General features: G+C 43.1%; 1 protein-coding gene across 2 annotated transcripts; it reads left to right on the forward strand.

Annotated features, from left to right (window-relative positions):
* Positions 1–27,263, forward strand: ZNF184 (zinc finger protein 184). Of its 2 annotated transcripts, none has more exons than XM_077780694.1 (6): positions 1–366; positions 648–792; positions 12,986–13,053; positions 20,418–20,544; positions 20,844–20,939; positions 24,359–27,263. In XM_077780694.1, the coding sequence occupies exons 2-6, from the start codon at positions 786–788 to the stop codon at positions 26,311–26,313; spliced, it is 2,253 nt and encodes a 750-aa protein (XP_077636820.1). In that variant the 5' UTR covers positions 1–366; positions 648–785; the 3' UTR covers positions 26,314–27,263. The 2 variants fall into 2 exon arrangements, with proteins under 2 accessions (XP_077636820.1, XP_077636821.1); XM_077780695.1 differs by having other exon boundaries at positions 1–122.

The raw sequence follows: 27,263 nt of genomic DNA on the forward strand, positions 1-27,263 counted from the left end.
CAGAGGTTGGCGCCGGGGAAGCGCACCCTCTTCGGCTCCCTTCGCTCGGTCTGGTGCTGGTCCCGGCGCTTCCGGACGCGCGATCGGAGAGTGGGGAGCGCCCTGGAGGGAGGGAAGCGCAGGTATCACCATGGCAACCGCCAGCCTTGCGGCCACGTGACGTCATCCTCCTCGCCCCGCTGGAAGCGGCCTCTGAAGGAGGGAGCTGGGGAGTCCTCGGAGGGGGCGCCCCTCGCCTGCTTCGGCGCGGGGCGGTTCCGCCCTGATCCCTTGGAGGGCTTTGTTCTTTTGTTCAGGCTTGGGAGGAAGGGCCGGGGGCGGCCCCGCCCCGCTGGTCCAGCTTCCAGCGTTTCCAGCCCGCAACAGGTGTGCCTTCCCGTTCGCGAGCCGGGGTGTGGGCCCCCAGGTGTGCACGGAGGTAACGGGCCGGGTCCGGGGGCGCCTCTGGCCAGGCTGCGGGGTGGGCACCAAGGGGTTTTGAATCTGGGGCCGAACCAGCGTACTCGACTCCACTCTCTTTTTGTTCAGCGGGTGCGCCTGTGGCTCTCGGCGCACACTTTTTTTTTCCCCCAGGGATCTCTTAGCCACTGTCCAAAACTCTGTGCAGTTGTGACGCAGGCTGCTGACCTCGGGGCTGTGTCTTTTAGGGCTGCCTCGCTTCACCCGTGTGAGGGCTCAGCCGGCGCAGACTCCCGAGGCCCCCCCGACCGAGGTCCGCAGCTGGAAGGACGCTGCGTGGGAAACCCTCGTGTCCAGGCTGCGGAGGAACGGGATGAGCTCCTGAGATGGAAGGTAGCGGGGACACGAGAGGGGACCCCGCGCTGGGGGAGGCAGGAGAACAGTCAGGACTGGAAGATGGACTACTTGACAGAAATCGTAGGGGTGGGAGCGGGGAACCGTATCTTAGGGACAGGGAAAAACTGCATTACATCATGGGGAGAGATTCTTACATGGAGAGACTTGCGGAAGAGCGAAGTCTCCGGCTTCGGGAGTGGGAATGAGGAGAGGTGACTCAGAATGTCTGTGATCCGCAGGTGACTTCTGTTTCTTAACTATTAGAACGGTAATCTTGCAGTCGGAAAAAATCTTGGTAATCATTCCTTCAATGCAAGAATTAAAGTGTCCCTGACAGACGGCCGTCTGTCAAGCCTATGCGAAGTGTGGCATTAAACTGCATTTTGGGTGCTGACTGTTCCCTTGTTGGCTCTTTGTTTTAGTTCCTCATATGAGGCAGAAGTGCCTGTCCCTGTAACTTCTGTTGGGTCGTAGTTCTTAGTCTCCGAAAGCCAGAGACTTGCTCTCTCACTCACAGTACTGCCCTCCGGAATGTAATTTCAGCCGGTACAACTCCTACTCGCAGATTCTTTTCTAAGCAAAACCGCCCCAGTTCCTTTGATGCATCTTATAGGACACATCTGGGCCTTGTCGACTCTCCCGCAGGAGAGGATGCTTCTTAAAAAGCATTGCCTAAAATTAAACATAGTTCTTTACAAATGCTTTGAAGAATACCTAAAAGGACTACTTTAAGTTTGGATTATATTTCTGCTGTTCGGCACCAAAATTATATTTACTTTGAAAAAAAAAATCGGCGATATTATGCCATAAGCCCTAGATCTCTCTTACAAAAACTGTAGGGAAGTAGATTTATGCCATCCTGCGTAAGAGACTTGTTTTTTATCCTTAATATCAGGACTTCACATATGATTGTTTAGTTTTTTGGCCAAGTGTTCCAGTGTGTCAGAATAATTATGAATCTTCATCTGTTCAGTGATTTGTTTTTGTTTTTACATTTATTTGTTGTAAGTAGGCTCCACACATTGAACTCATGACCTTGAGATCAAGGTTCACAGGCTCTACCCAATGAACCAGCCAGGTGCCCCCAGTTTATTCAGTGTTTTAACTGTCCTTTCCATCTTTATCTCATTGCCATATTTAATGACTATTCCTTCTGTTTCTTCCTTCATGTCCTTGAAAAGGTTCAGAGTAAGGGCAGAGACCTGTAACCTGTCACTATAGACTTTCCTCTGCATTGTCATTGTCTTTGCATTGTTTACGTGTGGCTCTGCAGTCAGGTTTGGACAGTTCTTTTTTGAACTTAATATCATTAGAAGTCTTAACATTGCTTGTATTATTTTCTTATACTGTCAATTCTTTTTTTAGGACTGCAAAGAATCTCTTCTGTTTCTTACAAGTGCATATCTATCTAAAATTATCTCAAAAAGGTTAATTTTAAAAATCAACTATTTTTTATATTACCAAAGAACAGTTGTAGGTTATCATAAAAATAACAATAGCATCAAAAATATGAAATGAGAGGGGTGCCTGGGTGGCTCAACGCATCTAACTCTTGATTTTGGCTCAGGTCATGATCTCATGGTTTGTGAGACTGAGTCCTGCGTCTGGCTCTACACTGACAACATGGAGCCTGCCTGGGATTCTCTCTCTACCCCTCCCCTGCTCATGCTCTCTCTACCTCAAAATAACTAAATGAGCATTGAAATAAATTAAAAATATGAAACAGGAGTACATCTAACTAATATGTGTAAGGTCTGTACACTTAAAACTACAAAATGTTTCTGAGAAAAAGTTTTTTCCAGCTGTATTTAGATATACTTGACTCATAACATTGTGTAGGTTTAAGTTGTCCATTGTGATGATTTGATATACCTGTATATTGGGAGTGATGACTTCAGTAAGGTTAGTTATCACATCTGTCACTCCACATACTTGCCTTCTGTGTGTGTGTGTGTGTGCAGTGACAACTTTGAAAATTTACTCTCTCAGGGGCGCCTGGGTGGCTCAGTTGGTTAAGTGTCCGATTTTAGCGCAGGTCATGATCTCACAGTCCGTGGTTCGAGCCCCACATCGGGCTCTGTGCTGACAGCTTAGAGCCTGGAGCCTGCTTCAGATTCTGTGTCTCCCTCTCTCAGCCCTTCCCCTGCTCTCTGTCTCTGTCTCTCAAAATAAAGACATAAATTTTTTTTTTAATTTACTCTCAGCAACTTTCAAGTATATAATACAATATTGTTAACAACAGTCACCATGCTGTACACAGATCCCCATGCTGTACATAGATCCCCAGACCTTGCTTATCTTATACCTGGAAGTTTGTACTCTTTGCCCAGCATCTCCCCGTTTCCTCCACCTCTCAGCCCCTGGAAACCACCATTCTACTGTCTTTATGTGTTTAGCTTTTCTAGATTCTACACATAAGTGAGATCATGCAGTATTTGTCTTTCTTTTTCTTATTTCACTTAGCTAATGTTCTCAAGGCCCATCCATGATATTGCAAATGGCAGGATTTCCATCATTTTTATGGCTGAATAGTATTCCATTGTGTGTGTATATGTATATATAGGCATATCACCACTGTTGATAGAACTGTAAATTGATATAATCGCTATAGAAAACAATACATAGGTTACTCAAGAAATTAAAAATAGAACTTCCAAATGATCCAGCAATCCCACTTCTGGGTACATATCCAAAGAAAATAAAATCATTATCTTGGAGAAGTATCTACAGCCCCATATTTATTGTAGTGTTAATCACAATAGTCAGGACATGGAAACAACCTAAGTGTCCATCAACAGATGAATGGATAAAGAAAACATGATATATATATTTCTATAGTGGCTATACCAATTTACATTCCCATTAATAGTACACAAAGGTTCCTTTTCTCCACATCCACCAACACTTGTTATCTTTTGTCTTTTTGATAATATTCTAACAGCCATGAGGTGATATCTCACTTGGTTTGGATTTGCATTTCCTTGATACTTAATGATGTTGAGAACTTTTCAATGTACTTGCTGGCCATTTGTGTATCTTCTTTGGAAAAACATTTATTCAGGTCCTCTGCCCAGTTTTAAATTGGATTACTTGTTTTTATGCTGTCGAGTTGTATGAGTTCCTTATATATATTTGATATTAACCCCTATCGAATACATGGTGTGCAAATATTTTCTCTCACTCCATAGGTTGCCTTTTCATTTTATTGATGATTTCCTTTGCTTTTCTTTGCAGAAATTTTTTAGTTTGCCATAGTTTATGTTTGCTTGTGTTGCTTGTACTTTTGGTGTCATGTTGAAAAGGTCATTGCCAAGACCAATGTCCAGGAGCTTTCCTTCCTAGGTTTTCTTCTAGGATTTTTATGGTTTTAGATTTTGTTTAAGTCTATGGTCTATTTCAGGTTAATTTTCATGGTTGGTATATGACAGGGGTTCATTTTCCTTCTTCTACATGTGATCATCTAATTACCACCATTTTTTTTGAAGAGACCATTCTTCCACCATTCTTTCCCCATTGAGTATTCTTGGTTCCCTTGTCAAATAGTAATGGTGAAACATAAGAAGGTTTACTTCTGGGCTCTCAATTCTGTTCCATTAGTTTGTGTCTGTTTTTATGCTAGCACCATATTGTTTTCATTGCTATAGGTTTGTAACATAGTTTGAAATCAGAAAGTGTGATGCATCCTATTGTGTTCTTCTTTTTCAGGATTGCTTTGCCTTTTTGAGGTCTTTTGGAGTTCCATATGGATTTTAGGATTGTTTTTTCTATTTCTGTGAAAAATGCCATTGGAATTTTGATAGAGATTACACTGAATCTATTGATAGCTTTGGGTATTATGGACATTTTAACAATAGAAATTCTTCTGATCCATGAACATGGGATACCTTTCTATTTGTGTTTTGGGTGATTTTTTTTTTCCATCAGTATTTTGTAGTTTTCAGAGTAGAAATCTTTCACCTACTTGGTTAAATTTCCTCCTATGTTATTTTTTTGTTTTTGATGCTATTCTAAATGGGATTGTTCTTTTTTTTTTTTTTTGATACTTGCTTGTTAGTGTATAGCAACACCACTGATTTTTGTATGTTGATTTTATATCCTGCAACTTTACTGAATTTGTTGATTAGTTCTAAGTGTTTTTGGTAGAGTCTTTAAGCTTTTCTCTATATAATATCATGTCATCTGCAAACATAATTTTACTTCTTCCTTTCTGATATAGATGCCTTTTATTTCTTTTTGTTTTCCAATTACTTTGATCAGGACTTCTAGTATTATGCTAAATATAAAAGGTGAGAGTGAGAGTGGGCACCCTTCTCTTGTCCCTTATGATAAAGGGAAATCTTCAAACCTTTCATCACTGATGAGAGTGTTGTTATGTGATAACAACAACATATAGTGTTATGTTGAGTTTGAAAAGTATTGCCATTAAATCTTCCTGAAGTATTAGGTAGAGTTCACCAGTGAAACAGTCTCCTACTGGGCTTATCTTTGTTTGCGGGGGAGATTGATTACTGATTCAAACTCCTTACTCCTCATTGGTCTGTTCAGATATTCTGTTTCTTCATGATTCAGTTTTATTAGGTTGTATGTTTCCAAGAATTTACTTTTTATAGATTATCCATTTTTTAAAAAGTTATTTATTTAGAGAAAGAGTTGAGTGTATGCAGGGATGGGGGGGAGGGGGGAGAAGAGAGAATCCCAAACAGGATCTGTACTGTCAACTTGGAGCCTGACATGGTGCTCAGTCTCACAAACCGTGACATATGACCTGAGCTGAATTCAAGAGTCAGATGCTCAACAGACTGAGCCACTCAGATGCTCCGATATAGGTTATCCATTTTGATGNATTTCCTCCTATGTTATTTTTTTGTTTTTGATGCTATTCTAAATGGGATTGTTCTTTTTTTTTTTTTTTGATACTTGCTTGTTAGTGTATAGCAACACCACTGATTTTTGTATGTTGATTTTATATCCTGCAACTTTACTGAATTTGTTGATTAGTTCTAAGTGTTTTTGGTAGAGTCTTTAAGCTTTTCTCTATATAATATCATGTCATCTGCAAACATAATTTTACTTCTTCCTTTCTGATATAGATGCCTTTTATTTCTTTTTGTTTTCCAATTACTTTGATCAGGACTTCTAGTATTATGCTAAATATAAAAGGTGAGAGTGAGAGTGGGCACCCTTCTCTTGTCCCTTATGATAAAGGGAAATCTTCAAACCTTTCATCACTGATGAGAGTGTTGTTATGTGATAACAACAACATATAGTGTTATGTTGAGTTTGAAAAGTATTGCCATTAAATCTTCCTGAAGTATTAGGTAGAGTTCACCAGTGAAACAGTCTCCTACTGGGCTTATCTTTGTTTGCGGGGGAGATTGATTACTGATTCAAACTCCTTACTCCTCATTGGTCTGTTCAGATATTCTGTTTCTTCATGATTCAGTTTTATTAGGTTGTATGTTTCCAAGAATTTACTTTTTATAGATTATCCATTTTTTAAAAAGTTATTTATTTAGAGAAAGAGTTGAGTGTATGCAGGGATGGGGGGGAGGGGGGAGAAGAGAGAATCCCAAACAGGATCTGTACTGTCAACTTGGAGCCTGACATGGTGCTCAGTCTCACAAACCGTGACATATGACCTGAGCTGAATTCAAGAGTCAGATGCTCAACAGACTGAGCCACTCAGATGCTCCGATATAGGTTATCCATTTTGATGGCATAGTAGTTTCTTCTGATTCTTTGTATTTCTGTGGTATCATTGTAATGTCTTTCATTTTCTATTTATTTAAGCTTTTCCTTTTTTTTTTCTTAGTTTAGCTAAAGGTTTTTCAATTTTGTTTGCTTTTTCAAAAAACCAACTCTTAGTTTCATTGATCTTTTTTATTATTTTTCTGGTGTTTATTTCATTTACTTATGCTCTGATCTTTGTTATTTCCTTTCTTTTGCTAACTTGGGGCTTAGTTTGTTCTTTTTATAGTTCCTTGAGTGCAAAGCTAGGTTATTTGAGAGCTTTCTTTTTTCTTAATGTAGACATTTAGCACTGTATCATTCCCTCTTAGAACTGCTTTTGCTACATCCTGTAAGTTTTGATACTTTGTTTCCATTTTCATTTGTTTCAAGATAGCTTTTGATTTCCCTTTCAATTTCTTCTTTGACCCTTTTGGGTGCTCAGGAATGTGTTGTTCTGTGTCCACATATTTTTTTTTAGGTTTATTATTTATTTTGAGAGAGAGAGTGTGTGAGTGGGGAGAGGGGCAGAGAGAGAGGGAGACAAGAGAATCTCAAGCAGGCTCCTCACCGTCAGCACAGAGCCCGAGTGGGATTCGAACTCAGAAAACCATGAGATCATGACCTGAGTTGAACCCAAGAGTCAGATGCTTAACTGACTGAGCCACCCAGGCACCCCTGTGTCCACATATTTTTGAATTTTCCAAATTTCCTCCTGTTTTTGACCTCCAGTTTTCATATTGTTATTGTTGGAGTAGATAGTGGGTATGATTTTAGTCTTCTTAAATTTGCCAAGACTTGATTTGTGATTTATTAAATGATCTATCCTGGAGAATGCTCCTTGTGTCCATAAGAAGAATGTGTATTCTGGTGGTATTGGATAGAATGTTCTAGATATGTCTTTTAGATCCATTTGGTCTAGAGTAGGTTCAAGTCCAGTGTTTCCTTGTTAGTTTTCTCTCTGGATGAGCTACTTATTGCTGAAAGTGGGATACTGAAGTCTTCTACTATTATGCATTGTTGTCTATTTCTCCCCTGAAATTTGTTAGTATTTACTTAACAGATTTAAGAGTTTTGATGTTAGTATGTATTTATAATTATTATATTCCCTTGATGAATTGACCCCTTTGTCAGTATATAATGGCTCTTTTTATCTCTTTTCACTGTTTGTGACTTTAAGTCTATTTTGTCTGAGATCTACCTCCGCTCTCTCTTACTTTCCTTTTGGATGGAGTATCTTTTTCCATCCCTTTACTTTGAACCTAGTGTGCCTTTAAAATAGAAATGAGTCTTTTATAAGGCAATATATAGTTGGGTCTTATTTTTCTTTGTTCATTCAGCCACTCTGTTTCTTTAGATTGGAGAATTTAGTCCATTTATGTTTAATTATTAGTAAGTGAAGACCTACTGATGCCCTACTCGTTTTTGTTTTTGGCTGTTTTGTACTTCCCTGGCTCCTTTCTTCCTCTTTTACTGTCCTCCTTTGTGAATTGATCATTTTCTATAGTGGTACGCTTTGGTTTCCTTTTCTTTAACTTTCATGTATTTACTGTAAGTTTTGCTTTGTGGTTATCCTGGGGCTCACAGAAAACATCTTACAGATAAAACAGTCTGTTTCTAGCTGATAACCAACTAAACTTTGATTCCATACAAAAACTTGACCTTTTTACTGCCCTTCCTGTTTCATGTCTTTGATGTCACAGTTTACATTTTTTATGGTGTCTATTAGTAAATTATTTTAGCTACAGTTAACATTCTTGTTCTTCTACCTTTAGACAAGAATTAAATGTTGAACACAGCCATATTACAGTATTAGAGTGTTCTGAATTTGCCTATACATTTAACTTTACCAGTGTGTTTTGTAATTTCATGTTTCATGTTATTAGTATCCTTTCACTACAACTTAAATGATGCCTTTCAGCATTTCTTGTAAAACAACTCTAGAGGTGATGAACTCCTTCAACTTTTGTTGTATTTAAAAGTCTTTATCTCTCCTTCATTTCTGAAGCACAACTTTGCTGGGTAAAGTATTCTTGGTTTGCAGTTTTTTTCTTTCAGCACATTGAATATATTATCCCACTCTGTGCTGGCTGCACTTTTTTGCTGAGAAATCTGCCAATAGCCTTACCTGGGATTTCCTTAAATGTGAACAATTTCCCCCCCTTCCTACTTTTATAGTTTTCTCTTTGTCTTTGGTTGTAGACAATTTTATCATTATGTGTTTTAGAGAAGATGTTTTTCAGTTGAAATTATTTGGCGAACTGTGACCTTCATGAACTTGGAGGTCCTAATCTCTCCCAAGATATGGGAAATTCTTAGCTATTATTTCTTTACTATTTATTTGATGTTTTTTAACATTTATTTATTATTTTTGAGAGACAGAGACAGTGCAAGCATAGGAGGGGCAGAGACAGAATTGGAAGCAGGCTCCAGGCTCTGAGCTGTCAGCACAGAGCCCAACGTAGGGTTCGAACCCACAAGCAGCAAGAGCATGACCTGAGCCAAAGTTGGACACTTAACCAACTGAGCCACGCAGGCGTCCCAGCTATTATTTCTTTAGATAAGTTTTCTGTTCCTTTTTGCCTTTATTCTTCTTGAACTCCAGTAATGTGTAGATTGTTTCTCATAGGCATTCTTTCTTTTCCTATGCCCTCCTCTAAATGGTTAAATTCAATGTTTACTTATTTTTGAGAGAGAGAGAGACAGATGGGAGAGGGGGAGAAGCAGAGAGAGAGGGAGACACAGAACCTGAAGCAGGCTCCAGGCTCTGGTCAGCACAGAGCCCAATGTGGGGCTCAAACTTTACAGAGCACGAGATTATGACCTGAGCCAAAGTGGGAAGCTTAACTGATGAAGCCTCCCAGGTACCCCTGAATGGGATAATTTCAAATGACCTGTCTTCTACCTCACAGGTTCTTTCCTCTGTGTGGTCCAGTCTGCAGTAGGTGTCTTCCATTGCATTTCCCATATCATTCATTATGTTCTTTTGGCTCTAAAATTTTTGTTTTGCTTTGCTTTGCTTTTTGCTAATGATTTCTATTTGTTAAACTTCTAATTTTATGTATTATTTTCCGAATGTAACTTAAATATTTTTCTGTGTTTTCTTCTAGCTCACTGAGCGTCTTTAAAACAATTATTTGGATTTTTTTTTTGTCATGTAAGTCACAAATCTCCATTTGTTTGGGGTTAGTTACAGGAAAATTGTGTTCCTTCAGTGTTGTCCTGTTTTCTTGATCTTTCGTTGTTTCTTGAAATCTGGTGTTACATCTGTATTTGACGAGGTATTCACTTTCTCCTGTCTTTACTCACTGGTTTTAAGGGAAAAATACCTTCTGTCAGCCCTGTTAGGGATTCTGAGGCTTTCTCTGACCTTCTGTGGCTATGTCTGCCCCATACTTCTTATTCCCTCTTGGTGGGGAATTCTTAAAATTCTGTGCCTTCTTTCAGTCCTGCAAAGCCAGGCTGGGTGCTGACAGACTCCTGTTTGCTCTCCTTGGTGGTGCTGAATGCTCAGGGCTTAGTGCTTTCTTCCAGGCCTGCAGGGTCAAGCCAGCCTTTCTGTGTGTGCTCACCAGCTGTCTACAAAGTCTCACTCTCGCCTCCATCAGGAGTGTCCACGGGGAGGCAGCCACAGGGTCAGAGGTGTGGGGGGAGGCATGTAGGGCACTGGGGGTGCCCATGGGCTAGATGGGGGGATGTGCAGGTGAAGCATCCCCAGTGGGTTGGCTTCCTGAGGGTCCATTATGTGGCTTGTATGATCTGTGGTCCTTCGTTTCCCTCTGAGAGCACCCACTACTGTTCTCCCATCTGCTCCCTGCCCCCCAGTCACTTGGTATCTGGCTGGGTAGAAGGAAGTGGTTCTCACTGGCGGGAAGCCGAATGCTCACACAGTCTCGGTTTCCCTATAGGAGACATAAAGGGCCTAGATGGACTTTCTCGGCCCTGAGCTTTACCACCTTGGGGGTGGGAGTATGACACAGATAAAGTGAAACTGCCTCTTGCATCTTCAGGGCGTCCAGTCCAGGATATGCTGAAGCTTCTCTGTTGGACTCCTGGACTTCTGCAAAGACGCTCTGAGCCATCCATGAGTGATTGTCTGAATCCATGTTCTTTGAGGGAAGATGCTAGAAAACTCTTACTCTGCCATGTTGATGACATCATCCTTCTCAATTCTCTGCCTATCATATCTTTTATAAGTGTTCTTATCTACATTCCTCAGAATTATTGCCAAAATAATTTTATTATAAATATTTGCTTTTTCTTCTTTTTGGGATTTTTCACAGTTGTTTAGTTAGGATTATTTCTCATGTCCTTTATGGTCCTAAGCCCGTAGCATTTCCTGAGCATTTCCTGGGGCCAGGCACACACTTGGTTTCCGCAGGTGTCACTGTCCTTGGTTCTGTGGGTTTCTGTTACTTGAAATCAAAAGTATCTTACCTGCAGTGTTTCTCGTTTCTGTTTTCCTAAAGTCTTGGGTACATAGCTGCACATGGACATTTCCTTCTGTTAAAAACTCTTGGGGGCCCTGGGTGGCTCAGTCAGTTAAGCATCCAGCTTCAGCTCAGGTTCCATCTCAGGGTTCATGGGTTCAAGCCCCGCGTCAGGCTCTGTGCTCACAGCTGAGCCTGGAGCCCACTCAGGACTCTGTCTCCCTCTCCGCCTCCTGCATGTGCACGTGCTCTCTGTCTCAGATAAATAAACAAACATTAAAAAGGTTTAAATAAAAACTTTAAAATTACATCTTCATTTTTTTCTCAAAAGTTCTATTACAGATCAGTTTTCCCTTACTAATCAAATTTAAGTCTAGAATAATAAATCATTTCTTTTATTGCTTCTGCTTTCTGAGAGTTGGGCTTCCCTCTTAACCATTACTCTGAATAGACCTCCCCAAGAGCAAAGTTCGTTTTGTATGTTGACATATCAGTTACATACATTAAGTGCATGAATGTAGAGTATATCGCTTGATTTATTTTTCGGTAGTTTATACCAGCGCAGTCACCACCGCATTACAATACAGGATGTTTCTGATGCCTCACAGAAGTTTCTCTTTTGCTCCTTCCAGAAGTAACCACTGTTCTAACTTCTGTTACCATAGACCAGTTTGGTCTGTTTTTCTATTTAAGTGGAATTATGTAGTATGTCTCCTTTCATGTTTGCTTGTTTTGCTCAGCGTTAGGAGTTACACCCACATGTGTATGTGTGTATGTATGAATTACATCCATCTTATTTGGTATATCAATAGCTTGTTCTTTTATATTGTTGAATAATCTTCTATTGTATGAAAATATCATGGTTTATTTATCCATTCACCTGTTGAAAGACATTTGGGTTGTTTCCAGTTTGGCGATGATCAGTAAACCTATGAACACTCCTGTACGAGTGTTTGGGTAATCATAAGCCCTCATTTCCATGCTTGTATGCGCATGAGTAGAACTGCTCAATTATAGAACAGACATGTTTAATTTCCGTATATAACTGCCAATCAGTTTGTCTCTGTGATCGATACATTTACAAGCAACTGCACAAAACTTCCAGGTGCTCTGTATTCTTGCCAGCGGTTAGTTCTGACTGTGTCTATTTAATTTTTAGACAATTTGATGGGTAGGTAGACTAATAGATGCCATCGTGATATTTAATTTTCATTAATAGCAGAGGTTTTTTGTTTTTGTTTTTTTTTTTATTTTTATTTCTAGGAGAGAGAGAGAGAGACAGCGTGAGCAGGGGAGGGTCTGAGAGAGAGGGAAATATAGACTCTGAAATAGGCTCCAGGCTCTGAGCTGGCAGTCAGCACAGAGCCCGATGCAAGCTCGAACCCACGAACTGCGAGATCATGACCTAAGCGAAAGTCGGACGCTTAACCGACTAAGCCACCCAGGCACCCCAATAGCAGAGTTTTAAAGGGCCTGTGAAGACTTTTGGGAAGAAATCATACTTTTTTTAATTTTTAAAAAAATGTTTATATATTTCTGAGAGAGCAAGCAAGAGAGGGACAGAGAGAGAGGGAGAAAAAGAATCCCAAGCAGGCTCTGCACTGTCAAGGCAGAGCCCCATGCAGGCCTCAAACTCCTGAACCACCAGATCGTGACCTGGCCGAAAACAAGAGTCAGACACTCAACTGACTGAGCCACCCAGGTGCCCCTGGAAATAATCATTTTTTATTCAGATGATATATGTAGCAGAGAAGGCAGCAGAAACACTTTGCCTCACTCAACAAGGAACTGGATTGAGCTGAATGATATAGTCTAGGGACGGAACTGTGGAAGTGACGCTTTACCTCCTGAGTCTACCGATGAGGGCACCAGGGCCTAGTCAGCAGTTACCTGGTTTCTTTTTTTTGGATTCTGAGAAGTAGAGGAAATGGCATAATAGTCCTTACTATTTTCACACAGAAAGATAATCTGGATTTAAGATTTCAGGGACCAGCTAATTCAGATGGGATTCATTGTGGCTTCTTTTTCCCCAGAGCTGCCCTGTTCGGAGTCCCGCCTTCTTCCTGGGGGCCATCCTTTCCTCCCGTCAGCCAGTTTTCACGTAAGTTGGAATTGCCTGAAATGCCATGTTAGTCCTTCGAGTGGGTTGTAGATTTTTCGCTGTGGGGTATGTTCATTTAAAACGCAATGTTGGGAATTCATTCTGGGCTCCCACCTGCCCTGTGGCCTTCTGTGGACCTCTGCTTCTCCAGCTCGACCGGCACATTTGCCACTTAACCTCTTACTTCGTATCTTGTCGTGTTCCAGCCGTGAGAGGGCAAAAGAAGCTCAAGTTTTGACTTGATCTTTAACTTGAATAGACAGAACAGGTTAAGTGAGTACCATGAAAATAAACAATGCAGAAAGTGTGTCGTCTGGAGGGCTCAGGAGAGTCTCACAGGGGATATGGGATTTGTGCTACTTCTAAAAGGATGGGTGACATTTGGATATTTTTTTTTAAATGTTTGTTTATTTTGAGAGAAAGTGAGAGTGAGATAAAGAGGGGCGCAGAGAGACAGATAATCCCAAGCAGGCTCTGTGCTTGAACTCATGAACCGTGAGGTCGTTACCCAAATGGAAATCAAGAGTTGAATGCTTAACCAGCTGAGCCATCCAGGCACCCCTAGGCATGGAGAAGATTTTGAGCAAAGGTTCACAAGTAAGAATTAACAGGTGTTACATAGGATTCAGAAAAATTGTGGGAGTTGGTTTACTTGAGCAGACGGTACACAAATGGTTGAATAAGTCAAATACGACAGGTCTCTAATGTCTAGACGAGATGTTGAAGGCTTTATTCTATAGGCCGTTTGTGAACCATTAATGGTTTCTGAAGAGGAAGTGGACAGGGTAATGTTTTAGGAAAAACCAGTAACTGAGAATTTAGAAAAAAAAAGGTAACCATTATTCCACCACGTATAATTAACCTCAAGCCCTCCTTTCATCAGGTTCCTTTTCTTATAGACTTCCCCCTACTTCCTGTCCCACAATGTAATCATCAAAGAAATGACCCCCATTCTTTCTGCTTTGAGCTCAGACTCAAAGACTCTGGTGTGTCTGTATGTTTTACTGAGGTGTGATGTGATGATAAACTTTGTATATTTAAAGCACATGCCTTGGTAAGTTCTGACATACATGTGCGCTCACGAAACCATCACCACAATCAAAGACCGTGAAATACCCAACCAGAGAACATTCTTTGTATGACTGAATCTTTCTGAATCTGAGACTTCTTTTGTCCTCATTATGGTCTGTCTTGGTAAATGAGCAGTGAGCACTTGAGAAGAATGTGTATTTTTTCAAGCTGTTGGGTAGAGGATTCTAAGAATGTATTTGTTTCCTTTTACCAGCTTATTGGCTTAAAACAACATCCTGACTGTCTTAGTTACGGAGGTCAGCAGGCAGGGCTGCAGTCCTTGGAAGGCTCTCGGGCAGAGTCTGTTTACTTCTTGCAGCTTCTGGAGACTGCCTGCATTCTTTGGCTTGTGTCCCCTTCCTCCCTCTGCAGATCTCTCCACGACTCTGACTTGTTTCCATCTTCACATCTTCCACTCAGCCTGTGACCTTCTTGCCTCCCTGTTATGAGGAGGACTTTTGATTACTGGGGGCCCACTCATGCAATCTGGGAACTTCCCCATCTGAAAATCTTCAACAGGATCGTGTCTGCAGTCTCTCTTCTATTAGGTCATAATTTCATAGGTTTGAAGGAGTAGGATGTGGACATCTTTGGGAGGGCTACTATTTCGTGTACCACAGACGTCATTGAGGTCAAGTTGATTGTTGTTCAAGTGTTTTTTTTGTTTTTTGTTTTTTGTTTTTTTTTTGAGAGAGAGACAGAGTGTGAGCAGGAGAGGGGCAGAGAGAGAGACACACACAGAATCCAAAGCAGGCTCCAGGCTCTGAGCTGTCAGCATAGAGCCTGAGGTGGGGCTTGAACTCATGGATGGCAGGATCATGACCTGAGCCAAAGTCGGATGCTTAACCCCAGGTGCCCCTCAAGTGTCATATCCTTACTGATTTTCTGTCTACCTGTTTTATCCAATGTTGTGATGGGAATATTGAAATTTGGGGCTGTTACTATATAGATTTATCTCTCTCTCCTTGCAATTCCATCAGCTTTTCCTTCACGTATTGTGAGGCTGCCATTAGGTGCATAAACATCTGGGATTGTTATGTCCTCGTAATCACCTGACCTTATTTATCACTGAGAAATGAACTTTTTATTTTTTATGCCTGGTAATTTTGTTTGCCTCAAAACTTTGATATTTGATTGGTGTTGGCACAGTAATATCTTTTTTTGTCCTTTTGCTTTTATTTGTGTCTTTATATTCAGTGAGTTACTTATAGGCAACGGTAGTTCATTGGGTTTTGCTTTTTTCAGTCCAGTCAGGCAATCTGCCTTTTCAATGGGGTGTTTAGACTATTTAATGTGATTTTACATCTGATGTGATATATTTACATTTAATGTGATTATCGATATTAGTTTAAGTCTGTCATCCAGCTTTCGTTTCCTATTTGTACTGCCTTCTTCCCTTTTTCCTCTCTTTGTACCTTCTTCTGGAAATTGATTAGGATTCCAGTGTGTTTTTGTCACTAGCTAACTAGCCATAACCCTTGGTTATTTATCTGTTGCTTAAGGGTGTTCACATTTACTGCCATTTACTTCCAGGTGATGCTCCCCTTTGGGAGTAGTGTAAGAACCTTCCAGTAGTACACTTCCAGTCCACTCCCCCCAGCTTTTAACGTAGTCGTTGCCACATATTTGTTCATTAAGAAATATTATTTTTGTCTTAAGATTTTTAAAATGCTTATTTATTTTTGAGAGCGAGCGAGAGAGCATGAGCTGGGATGGGCACAGAGAGAGGGAGAGAGAACCCCAAGGAGGCTTCACATTGTCAGTGCAGAACCTGACTCAGGGATCGAACTCATGAACCATGAGATCATGACCTGAGCCAAAACCAAGAGTCAGATGCTTAGCAAACTGAGCCACCCAGGCGCACCCTCAGCCACATGTTTTCCTTGTAATGTGTTGTAAACCCCACAATACTTGTTATTTTTGTTTAAGCGATTATCTTTTAAAGAGCTGTAAAAAGTAGTAAGTAAAAGTTGTATATATTTATCAATGCAATTACTATTTCTGGTGTTTTTCATCCTTTATGATGTATATCAGTGATGCACAATTAGGGTGATTTTGACCCCGGGACATTCGGAAATGTTAGGAGACATTTTGGTTCTCCTGACTTGGTGGGAAGTGCTGTTGGCATCCAGTGGGTTGATGCCTGCAATGCCCCCCCCCCCCATTATTTAAAAGAATGATTTGGTCCAAAATACCAGTAATGACAAGGTTGAGAATCCTTGGTGTAGGCCCTCATTTTCATCTCGTATCATTTTTTCTCCTGCGTGAAGGGCTTACGATTTCTGAGTGCAGTCGCGGCTGAGGAATTCTTTCAAGTTTTTAGGTCTGGGAAGTCTTTATTTTGCCTTTTTCTTCAGTTCTACTTGACAGTTTTTCTCCTCGATACACTGTTTAGTCTTCTCTACGCTGCTGTTGCTCCGTTTTCTCCTGAGTGCACTGCTTCCAACAAGAAAACTACTGTGGTTTTTGTCTTTGTTTCTTTGTATTTATTTACGTGCCCTATTTTCCAGGATTTTCTCCCTCACTGGGTTTGAGCTATTTGATTAAGATGTGCCTCAAAGTAGATTTGTGTCTCTTACACTTGGAGTTTATTCAGTTTCTTCCATCTGTGGGTTTACAATTTTTGTGGCTTAGAAAAAAAATTATTTCTTCAAATGTGTTTTCTGCTCTTCTCCCCTCTTTTTCTTTTTCAGGGACTCCAGCTACACACATAATGGGCCACTTGGAAGTTGCCCAGAGCTCCCTGATGCTATCTCTTTTTATAAGTTTTTTCCTGTTTCACTTTTGATGTTTTCTATCTACTTGCTTTTTAATTTATTAATCTTTTCTTCTTCTTCAGTGCTATTCAGTGTGTTTTTCATCTCCAAACATTCTTATTTTTAGCCCTAGACATTCCATTTAGGTCTATTTGAAGAAAGTCTCGCATGTCTCTATTAGCTTTTGGAACATACGGAACATTTCTAATGTTCTCATGTGTTAATTTGAGCATCTGTGTTCTGGGTTGGCTTTAACTAATTATTTTCCTCATTATAGGCTGTGTTTTCCTGCTTCTCTGCATACCTGCTGATCTCAGATTTCCATCTCTGATTTAACTTCACTGGGTTCTGCATACTTTTGTGTTCCTATAAAATATCCTTGCGCCTTATTCTGGGGTGTAGTTAAGGTACCTGAAACAGTGTTTCTCTCGGATCTTGCTTTTGAGGTCTGTTAGGGGAACCAGAACAGTGTACAGCCTAAGGTCACTTATTCCCAGTCTCAAGGCCTGACTTTCCTGAGTATTTTACCCAGTGTCCAATGAACTATGGAATTTTCCAGTTTGATGATGGAGACTATTTCCAGCCCATTTTGAACACCGGTACCGGGTGATTCTCTCCCTGCCTCTGGTGGTTTCTTTCACGCACGGACGAGTACTTGCTGGAAGCTAGTGCGGGAGCCTCTACGGGTCTCCTGGCTTCTCTGTTGTTCACGGTCAGTTCTGTCCCATGGACTCTGAAGGCCGGAAGCGGGAGCAGCTGGATGGCTCACCTCACAGCTCTCTGATTCTGAGGGATGTCTGTCCTTTGTTGTAGGAGATTCACTGTCTTGTAAACTGTTGCTTCACATGTTTTGTCTGGAAGTTTTTGGTTATTTCATGCAGGAATGTAAGTCCAGTTGTTAATCTCATCTGGACCACAGCTTGATCTTAAGTTTTTTTGTTTGTTTATCTCTGAAACCAAGCATGAGCAGGGGAGGGGCAGATAGAGAGGGAGACACAGAATCCTAAGCAGGCTCCGGGCTCTAAGCTGTCAGCACAGAGCCCGATGTGGGGCTTCAACCCACGAACCGTGATATCATGACCTGAGCCAGAGTCAGATGCTTAAACCTAACCAAGGGAGCCACCCAGGCTCCCCTTGCGGTTTGTTTTTGAACCATAGGCTTTCTTAAGGCTGATCTAGTGTAGCCTTACTCTGGACCATTTTTCGGGGGGCCCATGACCACCCTTTAACTCAGTGATTTGCCTGAATGACTCACCCAACTCGGTAGCAAGACGTAGGGCTAAAGATTATTACAACAAAGGATACAGATCACAAGTGGAATCCAGAGACATCAGCTACAGGCTTCCAGGTCCCCCATGTGATGGTCACGCAGAGGCACTCCCTTTGCTGCTCTGGTGCACAGACAGGTAAGACGCGTCTCTGCCGGGGACCCGGGGAGCCTGCTGGAGTCCTGAGCTGCCGCTGAGCAGCTGTGGCGCAGACCCCAAGGCGGGCGCTGTGGGTGTGTGTCTTCAGGTGCGGACAGGTCTGGAACGGCGCGCAGGCACACAGTAACACCGCCCGTCGGTGACTTCCAAGTATTCGAGAGCAAATTCAAGGGTCCCTGTAGCTTAGCAAGGATCGAACAGTCCAGACCTGCTGCTGTTACTCTGTCCTGGCAGGACGACTTGCCTAGCTCCTGGAATGTGCTGGAACTGTGTGGGAGCGAAGCGTGCATGTCTCCTCTCCACTCTGGCTCTGTCACCGCGGTAGCTGCCCGTGGAGACTGTGCTTACGCCACCGCTTCGAAGTTCCTCCTCGTGCTGTCCAGGGCCGCCAGCTTGGTCTCAAGGAGACCCCTGTGGGCTAAGGGCTCTGCCTCCCGCTCCAGGCAGGAAGCGAGGGGGTTGTGGGGCTCGTGTTACCGTCTCCCCTCTCTCCGTCCTGGCTGCCTGCCTGCCGTTCAAGTGCAAGTGCGTTTGTTTCAGACACAGTTTGGGGCGTGTGGCTGCCTGCACAGGGAGAGGCCGGCCAGTTGCTCTGCTGTGATTAGAAGTAGAAATCTCAGTTGATTTATCAACTTTAAAGCAAAAGTAACTCACCCAGTTTGAAATACAGAAGAAAGAAAGAGGAGGAAGTCCCCACCCTGCCTCCAAGTCCCATCACACAGTCCCACTGATTTATTCGCTGTGCCTTCTTTCAGGTTTTCCTCGGTCATTTGCATATCACCTTCCTATTCATAAAAATAAAACCAGGATCAGGCCATATATACTGACCTTCGTGTCACACCTAATTTCCTTATTAGCACATATAGAGCTACTTCGTTTCAAAATATCCGCATGAAGTGTGTTGGTGTGGATACGCCATAAATTCTGTAATCACTGCCTATTCACGGGCACTGAAGTTTGCTTTTTTCCCTCCACGGTGTTGCGAGGGGACTTGGGCATATGACTTTGCATCTGAGGTGTTTCTGGAGAATAAATTCCTACAAGCAGTAACACTGGATTCACTGATACGTGCATTTAAAGTTGTGACGGACCTAGTCACCTGGCCCCGGAGCTAGCTCGCAGGGTCCCTGCCGCGCTGCACGTGAGCCGGGCTGAGCACTCCTCCTACCATTGTTTTTCGTGGCCTGGGCCCTCGTTTCCTGGCCATCTTGGGTGAATGCTTGTTTGGGTTGTTGGCTATTTTTGTTGCTGTGGGTTCATCTTTTTTTGCCATTTGTGCGACCTCAGAATATTGCCCTTTTTTTACGGTTTGAGAAGTCTTACATATTTAGGTGTGATATGTGTCAGTCTGTCTTAGGATTTTTCCTTTCTACATTTCAAGGTTATAAACTCTCATTCTATTTTATTTTTGCTTTTTCTTTAAAATTGAATTTTGACTCCCAAGAGAAATATTTGTGTGCCATGAAGAAACTCACTTTAATTTTTTTCTCTAGACAGTCATTTGTTATGACACCATTTAGTGACTAATTCAGCTTTTTCAAACTAATTTGATGGTTGCTTAATCCATATATTCAGTTCTTATGACCCTGGGTCCGTTTTTGGACTACTTTGCTACATGGAGTTTTATTCCTTACTCAGCCACTCTTTTAATTTATCTTAATCTTTTGGTATGTTTTAGTGTACCTTGTGGTATACTTTGAAATGTGGTAGGGAAGTCTCCTCCCCAAATTCTTTCAGAAACGTTTTTGGCTATTCTTGAACACTGTAAGTAGCAAAACATTTATGTTAGTGAGTGTATTATTAACATTTGATAGATCTTAGAACATGGAGATGATGATGATGATTCAGTACAACAATGGCCAACACTGACTTACCACTAATCGTATGCCAGACCCTAAACTAAGCAGGTCATGGTCAGCATTTCCTATTTAGATCTCACAGTAAGCCTATGAATGAGGTACTGTTTCTATATTCATTTCACAAAGAAATATCACAGGCCTTTTGCAGAGAGCCCATACCTATATCGCCTTCCTTAAGTCAATACTGTCAACTCCACCACTTTCCTAGGTAAATGCATTACGGCTGAGGAGAAATATGTTTGGTGTTTCAGGAATCCGTGACCTTCAAGGATGTGACAGTGGATTTTACCCAGGAGGAATGGAAACAGCTGGACCCTGTACAGAGAGATTTGTTCAGGGATGTGACGCTGGAGAATTACACACACCTCGTCTCTATAGGTAAGGGTTTCTCTGAGTTAGTGTCTGTGGGTGTGTAGGAGGGGGCTCTCATGCTTTGGTGGGTTTTTGCCTCTAATGAAGTTAAGGAACCAAAGATTCCTAAATTTTGAAAGATTTTGAAAAGGTTTTTACTCTCCTAACAAGTAGAAGTACGAACTAGTAATTTTTCTGAACCCACATCCTTTTTCAAGTTAAACCACATTTGGGAATTTGTACCGCTGAGGCTTTATGTGCTATTCTGAGCCATTGGATTTGTCCCACGGAGCTCTCACTGCGCCTTTCTTTCCCCTCGTGAGCAGGACTCCAAGTCTCCAAACCTGATGTGATTTCCCAGTTAGAGCAAGGGACGGAGCCATGGGTGGTGGAGTCCGGCGTGCCAGGAGCTGCCAGTGGGGGTAAGTAGCGGGCACATGGTGGAAGAGCATCATCACTTGTAGCCATTAGCCTGGTAGGAGGGCCTCATGGCCCAAGTCTAGATAGAACAGTGGTGAAACGAGATTCCATCTGGGCTCTTGGGCTTTGTGAGAACACTGGACCTTCAACATCTGTTCCTCTCCCAGGAGGCATCCCTCCTGCCTTGTTCTGAAGGCAACCTCTTGACTAGGACTCTGGATTCCATCTTTTCCCGCCTCCTTTGGGACTCTGGTCTCTTAATTATCACCTTACTTTTCAGCCCTACAGGGTTGTTTTTTTCCTTTTGGGTCTACAGGCTCTATCACTAGGACCTTCAAACAGAAATAGTACCTAAATTTCTGAATACTTTACTCAACACTGTTCATCCTCTCGGCCCCCCTCCAGCCTGCCTCATTGCCTTCCTGACCAAGCTCTGCACAAGTGAGTACGTATCCGCAGCCTCCAATCCTACGATTCAGACTGTCCTTGAAATTGGGAATAACTTTCTTGTAAACCGTGAATTCCCAGCTGCACAGAGAGACCTCCTCAATGAGCTGACCCTGGAAACATACAGACTTAGTCACACTAGGTAAGGGACAGATCTCCAGAGTCAGTGAGGTGGGGGTAGGAGTTTTTTTAAGGGGAGACAAAAAGTACTCAGATTCAGCAGGTGTTGGAGCATCTAAAATTTTAGCAGGTTTCCTGTGGAAAACCACTTAGATTTTATAAATATTTAGTTGGGCATTAGGACTTTCCACCATTCTTCCTCACACCCTCACTCTCCCAACCATGAACTGTTTCCATACTGCACCGATCAAATCTTTCTCTCACGTGGCTCAGTCCACTGAACGGCTGACTTTTGGAATGATCTCATGCTTTGTGAGTTCGATCCCCACTTAAGGCTCTCTGCTGACATTGTGAAGCCTGCTTGGGATTCTCTCTTTCAGCCCCTCACCTGCATGCATTCTCTCTCAAAATAAATTTTTAAAAAAGATGGTTTCATGGAACACAGTTTAGAAAAGTGGTTTAAAAACTAAAGAACTTCTATTAAGTCATGCTTACACTTTAACTTTTGGAAAAAACAAATTGTCAAGTTTTACTACAAATTAAAAATGAAGTTTTGAAAAATCCCAACTTGAGCAGATAAAAAGCAACTTTAAAATATTTAAATACATATTGAATAATCCTAGACTTTTCACCAATTGCTTTAGTCATTACCAGGAAGATTTATTTAGGTAAAAATAGTACTAGACACGTGATGTTGCATAGCTCACGTGGATGGTTCCAGGGACCTGGTCCATAGGCAGAGGACAGTCACTCGAAATACTTGGCTCCATGCTTTGGTTTACTCTTGTTCCTGGAATGTGGCAGTCTGGTGTGCTGGCTGTCAGCCCCGCCCTCCTCAGCGCAGACCTCCTCTTAGCTGCGGACCTGACCGTTTTTCTCTCTGTGAAAACAGTTTACTTCACAGAACTACACAGGTGACTGGAAGTGGTAACGGTACCTACACTGATGTGGTGCCCGGGCCAGGACATTGTACTGCTTTCCTTACCCTCTGTCTGCCGTCTTCTCTGGGCTGTCTTGGTGACCTGTCCTCTGTAGAATCTTGTTCCACACTGGGTGTGCGTTCCCTGCCTTCCCCCTGCTTCATCCCAACATCTGGAAGAGTTAAATCCAAGAAGGGGACCAAATTGATGGCATCATAGCCCTCGCACAAGTCTCCCCTCTGCTCTGGGAGAACATGGTCAGCATCCCTTCTTGGGCAAGGTGTGGTTTCTGTTATTAATTAATAAGCGTACATGTTTTTTTTTCTCACTTTGTTTCATTAATGAATTTCTGTTAGCTCACTGCATGTCACGAGTGAAAGAGAAATTCTATAATAAAAAAGTCTCTTTAAGAATGAAAAAAAAAAAAGAATCTTGTTCCACAGCTGCGATCTGGTCGCTCACTGGTCTCCTTGTCTGGGGCAGCCTGCCTGGCCGTGCCTGTGAGTGCTTCTCCACGGTGCCTTTCTGCAGTAGGAATGGTGCTGTTCAGTCTGGCCTTCTGGAACTTTCTTCAATCTTCCATGCTTGCTCCACCGCTGATATTGTGGTATTTCTGTTGGTTACTACACAGATGTGACAATGTGGGGAAACATCGGTCGTGGTCTTCCCTGGAACTCTAGGGCTGGACATGAGCCATCCCGTACCCTCCCCCCTTTGAACAGCATCAGACGCCGTGGTCTCCGTCTGCCTCACAGGGAAATTCTTCCTTGTGGGGATCTGTTGTACATAGATCTTTCTAGGTACCGTTCTGTTAAGGAAAACATAGCCATTTCGTATGTGGAACCTTGGCCATTCCCCAAAGCTGGGTCACAGGGACCTCCTTGTCCCTGCCGGGGACACACCGTGTCAGGAGTCTGCTGCGCCGTTCCCCAGGGCGCTGGGGATGGGAGCCGCTCTGGGGCTCTGCCTCACAGCGTGTGCTGGCAGGGACGGTGATGATGACCGTGACGAGGCCGGCAGCGCGGGGTTCTTGGGGACCTGCCGCGGCCGCCTGCTCTCAAAGGAACCAGAGAAGTAGGTTTTAAACACAGCTTTTTGTCTTCCCTGAATATACCAGCACTGACGACCCTGCCTGTGTCTTGGGCAGCACCCTGCTTCCTGCTTGTGCGCCTGTCGCTGCTTCTGTCGTCCTTTTGCTGATAAACTGCCCCGTGTATTCTTACACATTCCGCTTTCCTTATGGTTCCTTTGGCCCTTCCCCCGAAACATTCATGTTGCTCTCTGTGCTCTCGCTTTCCCCGGAGCCAAGCTTTCCTGTCCGTTACTTGAGCTTCTGGGTTATTCAAATTTGACATCTTCCACCCCCACAAACACCACTACAGTCTAGTCCCTCACTGCTCATGCTCATTCTCAAAATGCCTTGAATTGAACTTATCTGCCTCCCTTGAAATATTTCCTGTTTAAAACTTCCTGTTTCTAGCAGAGGTGGAGCAGATCGTGTTCCAGGCTAAAAACCATGCTCTTACCAGGTCTTCCCTGTCTGTCCTTACTGGGACTCTTGGTTTGTAGATTTTTGGTTTGCTGTTCACTGGCAAGGAATCCCAGTTCAGACCGCCTCCGCTAGCCCATCCATGTCTCCTCTTGGCCAGCTCTGTGGTCTGTTCTGTTCTTAATGTACTGTGACTTCAAATGGAGTTTCCTTACCGGCTCTTAGAGATGATCTGTGACACTGAATTTGACATTCTCTCGCCACTTTCATATTTTATCATTACCCTTAGCTCTTTCCAACATTCTCCTCAAATAATAGGACTGCACTTGAAAATCCTCAGGACTTCCCAAGGGCCTTATTTTTAGCTTCATTAGGTCATTCCCACCACAGCAGTTATCTTGCCTCCTTCTGTTTACAGAATATAGGCATTTTCTTTTTCTTTCAGATCGGGACACCAGACCGGAAAATAGCTGCGCGGTCCCAGAGCCAGACATTTCTGAAGAGCAGCCGTGTCAGGGGGCAACGGAGGAAAACCACAGAAGGGAGGACCCTTGCCGTTCTGACTTGTCAGAACTCTGGGGGTACGAAGGCGGTCTGGGGAAGCGTCAGGCACAGCAGCAGGCACCGCCAAGAGAAATAAAAATAACTGAAAAGACAGTACCCACTTGGGAGAGAAGCCCTGTAGGTAAGGACTCTGACAGAAGCATCAGCGTGAGCTCAAACCTGGGGACACAAACATCTGCAGCAGAGGCCACCACTAAGCCGAGTGCCAAACAGAATATAAACCCGGTCAGAAAAGAGAAGTCTTGTAAGTGCAACGAATGTGGGAAAGCGTTCAGCTATTGTTCAGCTCTCATCCGCCATCAGAGGACGCACACCGGGGAGAAGCCTTACAAATGCAACGAATGTGAAAAAGCCTTCAGCCGGAGTGAAAACCTGATCAACCATCAAAGAATTCACACTGGAGACAAACCCTACAAATGTGATCAGTGTGGGAAAGGCTTCATTGAGGGTCCATCTCTTACTCAACACCAGAGAATCCACACTGGAGAGAAACCCTACAAGTGTGACGAGTGCGGGAAAGCCTTCAGTCAGAGGACCCATCTTGTGCAGCACCAGAGAATTCACACTGGGGAGAAGCCGTACACCTGCAATGAGTGTGGAAAAGCTTTTAGTCAGAGAGGCCACTTTATGGAACATCAGAAAATCCACACGGGAGAAAAACCTTTTAAATGTGACGAATGCGACAAAACCTTCACCAGGAGCACACACCTGACTCAGCATCAAAAAATCCACACTGGAGAGAAGACCTATAAATGTAATGAATGCGGGAAGGCCTTCAATGGGCCCTCAACATTTATTCGCCACCATATGATTCATACTGGTGAAAAACCCTATGAATGCAACGAATGTGGGAAAGCCTTCAGTCAGCACTCGAACCTCACTCAGCATCAGAAAACGCACACTGGGGAGAAGCCGTACGACTGCGCCGAGTGCGGAAAGTCCTTCAGTTACTGGTCCTCTCTTGCTCAACATCTGAAAATTCATACTGGAGAGAAACCGTACAAATGCAATGAATGTGGGAAGGCCTTCAGTTACTGCTCGTCCCTGACCCAGCATCGGAGAATTCACACCAGGGAAAAGCCCTTTGAATGCAATGAGTGTGGAAAGGCTTTCAGTTATCTCTCCAACCTGAACCAACATCAGAAGACGCACAGCCAGGAGAAAGCTTACGAATGTAAGGAATGTGGGAAAGCTTTTATCCGGAGTTCGTCTCTTGCTAAACACGAGAGAATTCACACCGGTGAGAAGCCCTATCAGTGTCACGAATGTGGGAAAACCTTCAGTTACGGCTCCTCCCTGATTCAGCACAGGAAGATACACACCGGAGAAAGACCTTACAAGTGCAACGAGTGCGGGAGAGCCTTCAACCAGAACATACACCTCACGCAACACAAGCGGATTCACACGGGAGCGAAGCCTTACGAGTGCACGGAGTGTGGCAAAGCCTTCCGGCACTGTTCCTCTCTCGCGCAGCATCAAAAGACTCACACAGAAGAAAAACCCTACCAGTGTAATAAATGTGAAAAGGCTTTCAGCCAGAGCTCTCACCTGACTCAGCACCAGCGCATTCACACGGGAGAGAAGCCCTATAAGTGCAACGAGTGTGACAAAGCCTTCAGCCGCAGCACGCACCTGACGGAACACCAGAACACACATTCGGGGGAGAAACCCTACAACTGTAATGAGTGCAGGAAGACCTTTAGCCAGAGCACGTACCTCACCCAGCATCAGAGGGTCCACTCGGGAGAGAAGCCCTTTGGGTGTAGCGACTGCGGGAAAGCCTTCAGGTACCGCTCTGCTCTCAACAAACACCAGAGGCTGCACCCTGGCATCTGACCCTTGGTGGGAACATCACGGACATAGCAGACATGTACTCTGGTCTTTCGTTAAGTGCTGAAGACTCCGAGTGAAAAACCGCCTAAAAGATTTTAACTTTTCATGGTCACACTATGGAACAGCCCATACACTGGGCTGAAGTAATCCAATTGTTTTCAAGCAACTCTGTGACCATGGAAAATTCGACTGTTTTAAGCTTCACTTTGCTCTATGAATGGGGGATTTGGAGTGGACGGTTTCGAAGGTTTGGAATTTTATATTCCACTTTTCTGTGTTCACAGCGTGCTCTTGAACAGGGCTGCTGCACGCCAGCATTTGGCTGTGTTGCATCTAGAGTGTGTGTACTTATGCATGTTTTGCCAATAGAAAGCGTTTGTGCTTCAGTGACTCGGCTGGGGACCTATTACGTTCTTGTTCTAATGCATTTAAGTTGATTAACAGTTCGTAATAAAAATAATTGTAAAGCATTCTTAAACTAATAATTCATCAGTAATACCGGCTTATGTCAGTGCAAACATTAAACTTCCTGTTACTCACTCTTCTGGTTTTAACGTTCCAGGAGTTCATCACAACTTACAAAGATCGTCTTCTGTACCCGAAACCAGTGTTATTTAGACGTCATTGCATCGTGGAATCACTTCAGAAACTTTATAAAATTCTACTGCCATGGCCCTGTGGCTCAGAGGCTATAATGTTGTGGCCGGGGGGTAGGGACCTGGCACAACTACTAACGTGCCCGCCGGAAAGAACAAGGGGGTGGGTGTCATTACCCCTCCTTTAGCTGCGGAGTCTTCCTGTGGCTCCTCCTACGGGCCTCACAGATGAGCTGCTATACACAGAATATAATTTCCATAACGTTTTGTAAGCTGGGTTCTCACAGGCTCTGGGATTTATTTTTTCAATTTATTTCCTCACCAGAGTGTGGAAATTAAACAGCTGCATAAAAGTCA

This window comes from Crocuta crocuta, unplaced genomic scaffold (genome assembly GCF_008692635.1).
Source record: "Crocuta crocuta isolate KB4526 unplaced genomic scaffold, BGI_CrCroc_1.0 scaffold1097, whole genome shotgun sequence".
Lineage (NCBI taxonomy): Eukaryota > Metazoa > Chordata > Mammalia > Carnivora > Hyaenidae > Crocuta > Crocuta crocuta.

What these genes read in the sequence shown, in the direction of transcription:
- ZNF184 (XM_077780694.1), top strand. An exon ending in CACACACCTCGTCTCTATAG is followed by an intron (nt 20,545 to 20,843) that starts GTAAGGGTTTCT and finishes CCTCGTGAGCAG; the next exon opens with GACTCCAAGTCTCCAAACCT. An exon ending in GCCAGGAGCTGCCAGTGGGG is followed by an intron (nt 20,940 to 24,358) that starts GTAAGTAGCGGG and finishes TTTTTCTTTCAG; the next exon opens with ATCGGGACACCAGACCGGAA.